General features: G+C 41.0%; 1 protein-coding gene across 1 annotated transcript; it reads left to right on the forward strand.

Annotated features, from left to right (window-relative positions):
- The first annotated feature begins 4307 nt into the window (after nt 1–4307).
- LOC139633867 (major histocompatibility complex class I-related gene protein-like) lies at nt 4308–9473 on the forward strand. The gene is made up of 7 exons (XM_071499885.1): nt 4308–5274; nt 5453–5722; nt 6151–6429; nt 6579–6881; nt 7205–7306; nt 7743–7760; nt 7954–9473. The coding sequence occupies exons 1-7, from the start codon at nt 5226–5228 to the stop codon at nt 8001–8003; spliced, it is 1071 nt and encodes a 356-aa protein (XP_071355986.1). The 5' UTR covers nt 4308–5225; the 3' UTR covers nt 8004–9473.
- Nucleotides 9474–9742: the final 269 nt, after the last annotated feature.

Raw genomic sequence — 9742 nt, forward strand, 5'->3', positions numbered from 1 at the left:
CAATTTGCGCTTGTTGAAAAGGATCCTGACACATTCTTTTCTTTGTTTGAATGGGTTGCAGATGCCAGGGGGTGGCCTGATGTTGACAGAACCTTAATGTTGCAGTGTGTGTTCACAGGTAAGGCACAGGAGGCATATTCTGCTCTTAGTCCTGTGGATAGCATGAATTATGCCAAAGTGAAAGCTGCAATGCTAAAGGCATATGAGCTGGTTCCAGAGGCATATAGGCAAAGGTTCGGAAGCTGGAAGAAGGGTGACAGACAAACTCTTGTAGAGTTTGCACATGAGATTTTGGCACATTTTGTATGCTGCTGTTCTGCCTCTGAGGTAGATAAGTATGATGACCTGTGTAATCTGATTGTGTTGGAGCAATTTGTAAACTCTGTTCCACACCATATTGCTTTGTATATTAATGAGAGCAAGGTCAAGACTGCTTCAGCAGCTGCAGTTCTAGCAGACGAGTATGTGTAGACTCATGCTGGTGGCTCAGAACGGTGTAGGTATAGTATAAATTGTATTCCAAAAAAATGTGAGGGTGGATCCAGGCAAATTTCTTGGGGCTCAGGTTTCTCATGCCCTGTGTTCTGTGTTCCAGGCACAGATGGGAAGTTGGATCCAAATAGAGTGTGCCATTCATGTAAAACAAAGGTCACTGGAAAGGGGGTTGTCCATTGTCTAAATCTGAACAAAGGTCGAGTGGGTCCAGTGTGTATGTGAAATCTGCTGGTCTTGTGGCCCCAGTGTTGTCAACGCTGAGTCATGTGCTGGCTGAAAGGGGCAACTCAGTTTCATTTTTGAAAGGTTACCTTTTTCATCTAAGACAGACATGGGTGAAACAGCTCCAGTGCTTGGCATTAGCTTGGTTCCCTTGTTTGTGCCATTGCACTGCCTTAACCTGTTTTCAGACCTGGTTAATGGTGAAGTGGTCATGGGGGTGTGCAGTTCATTGCCCATGGAGGGGGCAGACGTTATCCTGGGTAATGACTTGGCTTGGGCAAGAATTTGGAAAGATGTCGCACCACCACTTGTATTGACAGCATCGCCAAAGTGCACTGAAAATCGAGCTCAGGGAAGAATGGGAAATCTACACAATCTGATTCCCCATTGTCATCCCAAAGTGAGGGTGCTGAGAAAGTCCAGGGTCAGGCTCTACTGTATCCTTGCCCTTTGCCATCTATCAGCAGGGAAGAGCTGGTTGCAGAACAGGTGGTAGATCCCATGCTGACACCTTTATTTGACATGGTTTGTCCTATTGAAAGAGTACAAGAGTTGGACAATGGGTACTGTCTACAGGAAGGTGTGCTGCTGAGAAAGTGGACATGTGTGGTTGATGGGGTGGAGATAGACTAAGTGACTCATGTGGTGGTGCCCTCCAAATTCAGGAAATCGGTGTTGAGTATTTCACATGATGGCACTGTTGGTCACTTGGGGGTTAAGAAGGCCTGTGATCGGGTGCTTCGTCATTTCTTCTGGCCTCGATTGAAGTGGGATGTCTCAGCTACTGTAGAATGTGTCACGGGAAAGGGGAGCTGACTGGCAAGCCAAACCAGAAGTTTAAGCCAGCTCCTTTATGTCCAATTCCAGTGGTGGAGAATCCATTTGAGTATTTGCTTGTTGATTGTGTTGGTCCAGAGTAAAATGGTAGCAGTTGTTTATTGACTGTAATGTGTAAGAGTACTAGTTATCCAGCAGCGTTTCCTTTACGCTCCAAAGTCAAGCCTGTCCTGAAAGCCCTAACTAGCTTTATATCCATTTTTGGAATTCCAAAAGTGATACACACAGTCCAGGGGAGTAACTTCATGTCTCATACTTTTGCGCAGGTGCAGAAGCTGCTTCAAGTGATGCACAATATCTCAAGTGCTTATTACCCAGAGTCACAAGGAGCTCTGGAGAGGTTCCACCAAACTTTGAAGTCAATGTTGCAATCATATTGTACTGAGCTGTTTCAGGATTGGGAAGATGGTGTTCCCTGGTTGTTGCTTGCAGTGCGGGACGTTGGTCAGGAAAGTACAGGATTCACAACAAATGAATTGGATTTTGGGCACGCCGTTCATGGTCCATTGGCAGTTTTAAAGGACCACTGGAAAAATGAGGATCCACCAGACAACATTTTGAGTGATGTTAATGACTTTCGTTGCCGTTTGTATACTGCCTGTGCAACTGCCTAAAGGAAGCTGGGAGTGGCGCAAGGGAAGATGAAGAACCTTTTTTATTGTAAGGCTGAGTCTCGCCAGTTTGAGCCAGGTGATCAAGTGTTGGCATTGTTGCCCTCCTTTTCAGGCAAAGTTTAGTGGGCCATACACAGTTAAGAGATGTATGTCTGACTGTGATTATCTTATCCATACACCTGACAGGAGAAAGTGTGAAAGAGGAGGAGAGTAGTTCTGCTGCATCAATGAAAGTGTCTTAAGTACAAGTTGGGATGGCAGTTCCTGAGCCTGTCATGGTACCATCTGAAGACTTTGTGGTTCCATCAGAACAGAGTCTTCTAGGAAAGCTGAATAACTCATCTTATTTGAAAAACTTGGAGGCTCAATTGAGTTATCTGTCAGAGGCTCAGCCAACAGATTTGATTCAGTTGATTAATTCTCACCTCTAACTGTTCTCAGACACTCCATCACGTACTCACCTTGTGCAGCATGACATAGATGTTGGGGATGCCAAACTAATTAAGCAGCGCTTCTATCGTGTTCCTTTGGAGAAGCGATAACACACGAACAAGGAGGTAAAGTACATGATTGAATGCGGTATAGCAGAGCCAACATCATCCATCTGGGCTTCACCATGTTTGCTGGTTTCTGAATATGATGGTTCTGACAGATTTTGTATAGATGTCAGAAAAGTCAACACAATCTCTAAACCAGATTGTTTTTTGATGCCTTGTATTGAAGATTGTGTGGATGATGTAGGGAGTGCAAGGTTTGTTACAAAGCTGGACCTTTTAAGGGGTATTGGCAGGTACCACTGACACAAAGAGCAAAAGAAATCTGTACTTTCATAACACCTGGAGGACTTTTTTCTTACAATGTCATGCCATTTGGGTTGCGGAATGCTCCAGCCACGTCAATGTCTCATGAACAAGGTTTTGCAGGGACTTTGGGATGTACTGCATATCTGGATGATGTGGTTGTGTTCGGTGACCCTTGGGACAGTCATGTTCAGCATCTCAAGGCTTTGTTTGGTCGTCTGGTTGCAGCTAATATGACAATTAACTTGTCAAAGTGTGAATTTGCTAAGGCCACAGTGATGTATCTGGGGAAAGTTGTGGGCCAGGGGAAAGTACGACCAGTGAGGGCTGAAGTTGAGGCTGATAGATACCCTGTGCCAACAACAAAGAACAAGTTGGGGAGGTTTTGGGATTTGGTGGGGTATTACCGGGGGTTTTGCCCAAATTTCTCTTCTGAGGTAGTCCCACTGACAAACCTTTTGAGTAAAAAGGCTGCATTTCTGTGGCCTCCCCATTGTCAAGCTATTCTTGTTGCCGTAAAAGAATTTGCTCTGTTGCTCTCCTGTGCTTTCAGCTCCAAACTTTGAGAAGCCCTTTAAAATTCAGGTGGATGCCAGTGGCATTAGTGCAGGAGCTGTACTGTTGCAGGAAGGGGATGGAGGCATTGACAATCCAGTCTGTTTTTTCTCTCATAAGCTCAAGTGTCACCAATTGATTTTTTCTGTGGCAGAAAAAGAAACACTTTGAGGTGTATGCGGGTTCTGGATCAGTGCCAATCACCATATTGGCTGGCTCAAGAAGTATTTGACCTATGCAAGTGGTTTTCTGCAGAGAACAGGTAGAGTCATGTGACCTGATGCCTGAAATGTCTCCGCAACTTTTTTACTCTCACTGTCGATTCTTCACCTCTTTGTCTTTTATTTTCTCTGCGTCTCACTTTTTCTGTCAAAACTTTATTCACATTTGCTTGTGCTATTAATACCTCTAACTCATAGTACCTCAAACTGGGATGGGAATATGAATATAAATAATAAATTAAACTAGAATCAGTTACACATTGACTGATGATTAATGATAACTCACAAATACTGATAACTCAAATATTTTTATATTTGAAAAAATGTGTGATTATTTAACTTTGTGCTACACTGTTTGTATGAAAAGTGCTCTACAAATAAAGTTTGATTGATTGATTCAAAAAAATCATTGAACAGGAGAACTGGTCATCTACAGGATCAATCAAACATCAAAAGTATTTCTCTTTCTTTTTCTGCTGATGTTTCACTTTTCAATAAAGTTTAAAAATTTTTTTTTAATTTATCTTTTTTCTCAAGTCCATGTTCTTGGAAAAAAAACCCTGTTTGACCAGTTTCTAACTTTAACTCACAGCAGCAGGTTTAAAGTCAGGAGTGCTGAGTACGAGGATCAAACTCTGAAGATGAATCTCTGTCACTTCTCTGTGAGACTCATGGACAGGATGTCAAGCTGCTGTTGAGGGTAGAGTCCAGTCTGGAGACGTCTCTGGTTCTGTCCTCATCACAGAATCAGTGGCCACAAAGCTTCTGTTCTCACATTTAGTGGCTGGAAGAACCATTTATTTATTGTATTTACTGACTTGTCACACAGAACAGTCAGTAAAGCTGGATGGTCTTTTAATAGAAATGAAATGGGAGATACTGGAGACTCAGCTTGAGATGCAGACTTCAGTTTGATGGTGTCAGTCTGCTGATGTAATAAAGTTTGTTATTCTACAGAACAGTCAGTGAAGAGGCGGAATCATTTTGATTTGTTATTCTGCAGAACTGAACAGCTGCAGGGTGATTTCTGTCCGTCTGTGCTTCAATGTTGTGTTTGTCAGCTCATCAGAAACAACCAGAAACATAGTCAGGAACCTCACTTCCTCTCTGTGATAAATCTGATGAGTCTGAGTCTGAAACCAGTTCATCCTCTCCCGCACTTGACGGTGACGTCTCTGTACATGTGACACCTTCCTCCGAGAGGAAGCAGGAGGATCATCAAGCAGCGGAGACATCGATCTTTTCTTTGTCTTCATCAAAACAAGATTGTAATGTTTGATAATACTGCCTTATGTATTACTTTTATTTTGAAATTCCCAGTAACGGAAACAAAAACGACCTGTGTGCGGGTTATTGGCCTAACGTTTGTGGGAGCTCGGTGTGCGGTGTTTGGAGCCATATGATAAAGTGGCAAAGGCCTGTAACTTCTGCACAACGGCGTGGACCCAGATTTATCCAATAGACTGACAGAAACAACAAAGATGACAAAGTTGTTTTTGTTGCTTCTTCTCTGTCACGTCTCTTCAGCAGGTAGGATCACTGTTTAAAGTTTTATTTCACTCTTTCACTTTCTACTCAGCTCTGCATTTTGCTCCTGTGTCACAAAATGTAGTTTCAGTTTTGACTGAGGGCGGTTGCAACATTTTGAAAATACATTAAAGTTCATCAAGAACATATATTTATAATGAAAACCTTGTTTGTCCCACAGTGAAACACACCCTGAAGTATTTCTCCACTGTATCTGCTGGAGTCCCAAACTTCCCTGAGGCTGTGGCTGTTGGAATGATTGATGGTCTGCAGGCAGGTTATTGTGACGCCAACACCAGCTCACTAGAACTAAAAGAGGACTGGGTTAAAAAAATGCTCAATGAAAACCCTGACCAGCTACAGTGGTACACTGAAGAGTGTTTTGAGGATCTACCCAAGTTCTTCAAAGCCAATATTTATAGCTTGAAGCAGCGCTTCAACCAAAGTGGAGGTAAGTACAGTTTGTGATATATTTCACTTCTTACTGCTTAAGTGTTGTGTTGCAAAGTAAAGTGACTCTGCAGGGCCTCAACATAATGATCAGGAAACAGGAGAGTGGGAGAAAGTACTTGATTCAAAATAAAACCTAACTGGTGTTTTCAGAGTTTTCAGAGTCCCTGAAGTTCAGAAACTTCCCACTTTGACCAGTTGGTGATTCAGTAGATTTAACACATAGACTTTGGTTTAATAACAACCTTATTAAATTGTTTTGTTTTAATATTCATATTTAGCAGAGATCATCTGCTCTTTAATCATGAGCACCACAAGACAATGCACAGTTTTCAGGTGATAAGGTGATAAGTGTAATAAGGTAATAAGGAAGGTAATCCAGTGGAGATATCATCTGTACATCGTTGTTGTTGTCTGTCTCTGTCTCAGGTGTCCACATTTTACAGAGGATGAGTGGCTGTGAATGGGACGATGAGACTGAAGAAGTAGTTGGTTTTAATCAGTTTGGTTATGATGGAGAAGATTTCCTGTTATTTGATCTGAAGACTTTGACATGGATCGCTCCAAAACCAGAGGCTGTCATCACCAAACACAGATGGGATGCTGACACAGCGAGAATGAAAGAAAATAAGTTCTTCTTCACTCAGATTTGTCCTGAGTGGCTGAAGAAGAGTTTGAACTATGGGAGGAGCTCTCTGCTGAGAACAGGTAGGATCACATGACCTGATGTAGTTTCATGAACACAACAATATTCACACAGACTACTCAGACTGAATTACCATTGTATCATCTCTCCTCTCAGTCTGATACGACCCATATTCGTCTCTCTCTCTCTCTCTCTCTCTCTCTCTCTCCAGACCCTCCCTCAGTGTCTCTCCTCCAGAAGTCTCCCTCCTCTCCAGTCAGCTGCCACGCTACAGGTTTCTACCCTGACAGAGCTCTGATGCTCTGGAGGAAAGATGGAGAGGATCTTCATGAGGACGTGGACCAAGGAGAGATCCTCCCCAACCATGATGGAAGCTTCCAGATGAGAGTTGATCTGAAACTTTCATCAGTCAAACCTGAAGACTGGGGGAGATACGACTGTGTGTTTCTGCTCTCTGGTGTGAAGGAGGAGATCATCACCAAACTGGACAAAGCAGTGATCAGGAGCAACTCAGGTAAGAGTGAGATCAGCAGTTGTTGAATGTGACTGAATGTCTGTGGTTTGTTTGAAAAAAAAAAAGGGAATGGAAAGGGTGAGGGTGATTAATACACATTTAATTTTCCTTTTTTCCTTTATTTTATTTTATTTTATTTTATTTTATTTTATTTTATTTTATTTTATTTTATTTTATTTTATATTTATTTATTTATTTATTTATTTATTTATTTATTTATTTTTGCAGGACAACAAAATAGCTTGATGGGTGGATGATACTGTTGTGTTCTGTCCTGCTTTAACTGTACTGGTCTGAGATTGTGTTACGTTTTTGTTGACCAGAGAAGCCCAGTGACATCACCGTCTCCATCATCGCTGCAGTGGTTGTCCTCACTCTCATCCTCATCGCTGTCACTGGATTCATGGTTTACAGAAAGAAGAAAGGTGAGAGAGAAAAATAGAAACATTACCTTCTTTAATGACTGTTGTAATCCTTTGGTTTTAGTCTTTGAGTTGATGCTTTTATCCAGAATCAAGCATCAGTTTGAAGCAGGAAGCTGTGTGAGACTCAGACTCATGATAACATGACTGTACCATGATGATGTGGGAGAGAAGTGTCTTTATTGTCTTTATTGTCTGTTTCCACTGGTAGAACATACTGTAGTCAACACAACCAGAGACTCACAATACATGAAACATACACTTTGTCATGTTCCCACAAGAATAGAAATAAATTAAGAGCTGATAGAAGAGTCAAACTGATTTACTTTAAGTTTGAGTGAGTAGAGGAGGGGATCATATTCACTGAGGATAAGGTGATGAAAAACATCCTGTCATTTACAACTGTAACTGAAACAATTTGTCTTTTCTTTGATTTCAGCCAAACACCCTCCATCTCGTAAGTAAAACTTATTTTATTCTGTTTCACATGATCTCACTCACTGTTCATGCTTTAGATTAAAATGATTTCAAATGATTCTGTAGATGAACTTTCTGAAGACAGTTTCCTGTATTTACTGTTTATAAAGTTCAGAGCTGGATGAGTGGGTTTTACACAGCTTCACACTAACAGTGTGTTTCTGATCTTTCAGCTCCTGAAAACGTCTTTGAGCTCCGTGAGGAACTGAATCCAGAAACCTGACACTCATGAGATGATCTCATGTGGGGTGTTAAAGATCAACACTTTGATGTGTATTATTCAGCTAAAAGAGTCTCAATGTTGTTTTCCTGTAGCAAAAGTGCAGCAGCTTCATGTGAAGATAAGTGGGATGAAGAGAAAAACAACACATGTTCATCTGGGACTGTGTTTGCAGTCACATGAATATTACTTCGGCTTCCAGACAAATTTAGCTTAGCTTAGCATGAGGGAGAAAAAAGCAAACCTGTATCATACGGCCCAGGGCCGTATGTGTTTTCCTGGCTGGCTGTCTTTCCTTGCAGGTGTTTGACCCGTCTCCTGTGTGTGTGTGTTCCTGCTTGTTGTTCTATGCTCTGGTCTCCTGTTTTGGTTTGCAGTGCCTAGTTACCGGGTTCCTGGGAGACCCCACCTACTCCAGATGGCTGAGTGACTACAACTGTGAGGAAGGGCATAAAAGCTCGGCCTCTGCACCTTCTCGCTCTCTCTCCCTGGACAGCTGAGCTCCTGAATGTTCTTGCTGTTGGTTGTTTTTTTGGTTTTCAACGCTCACTACACACACACACATTTCACTGCGTCCCACACCTGACGTGCTGCCTGGCTCAAGAAGTATTGGACCTATGCAAGTGGTTTTCTGCAGAGAACAGGTAGAGTCATGTGACCTGATGCCTGAAATGTCTCCGCAACTTTTTTACTCTCACTGTCGATTCTTCACCTCTTTGTCTTTTATTTTCTCTGTGTCTCACTTTTTCTGTCATAACTTTATTCACATTTGCTTGTGCTATTAATACCTCTAACTCATAGTACCTCAAACTGGGATGGGAATATGAATATAAATAATAAATAAAGCTAGAATCAGTTACACATTTACTGATGATTAATGATAACTCACAAATACTGAAAACTCAAATATTTTTATACGTTGAAAAATGTGTGATTATTAACCGTATCATATGGAAGCAACGAGAAACAAGTGAAAAAAAGTGGATTTTCCAGGTGTTTCTTTTTGTAATACTCATTTCAGCCATAAAGGGGCATGTTATTTTTTTGTTTGTTTATTTCATAGGTAACATCATCTGGACAGTATTTTTTAGTTTTTTTTTATATTGGCACCATAAACGGACACACCAGTCCAGTGGTGAAATGTAACAATGACATGTTAAATAACATGTGCTGTGCTCAAATATGGTTTAAACATAATTCAGTATTTCTATATCGTTCCACTTTATACTTCTGCTGCAGTACATTTCTGAGGGAAAGGTTGTTCTTTTTAGTCCAATATATTTATTGGACAGACTGAGTAACCTGATGTTTGTCAGATTAAGATTTTACATTTTAAAAAAAAACTGATGATAACTTTATGAAATACAATGCACAGTTAAAGAAGTAACGTCAACACATTTCCCATTTCACTTTCTCAGATGGTTTCATTTGAATATAAACTGTTCAATAAAATAAAATAAAGTTATATGATGATAATGTCTCATTTTGTTTGACTCTGTCCAGACTGTCTAATGTATATTATGATTTGGTGCTATACAAATAAAATTGAATTGAATTATCATGAGGGAGAAAACAGTCAACCAGTATCTCTGTTAAAGGTGCCTTCATCATTTTCAAAGCTGACATGTATCATCTTTTTGCACTGATCAGTCACTGATAATCAAGAAGGTTCTTGTTGGACTATGATGAGGAGGGATGGTGGCTGACTTTGGTGACTCAGAAAAAGTTAAGTCTCACTTTTA

Source organism: Trachinotus anak, unplaced genomic scaffold (assembly GCF_046630095.1).
Source record: "Trachinotus anak isolate AG129_WGS33_773 ecotype Australia unplaced genomic scaffold, CSIRO_AGI_Tana_v1 ptg000016l, whole genome shotgun sequence".
Taxonomy (NCBI): domain Eukaryota; kingdom Metazoa; phylum Chordata; class Actinopteri; order Carangiformes; family Carangidae; genus Trachinotus; species Trachinotus anak.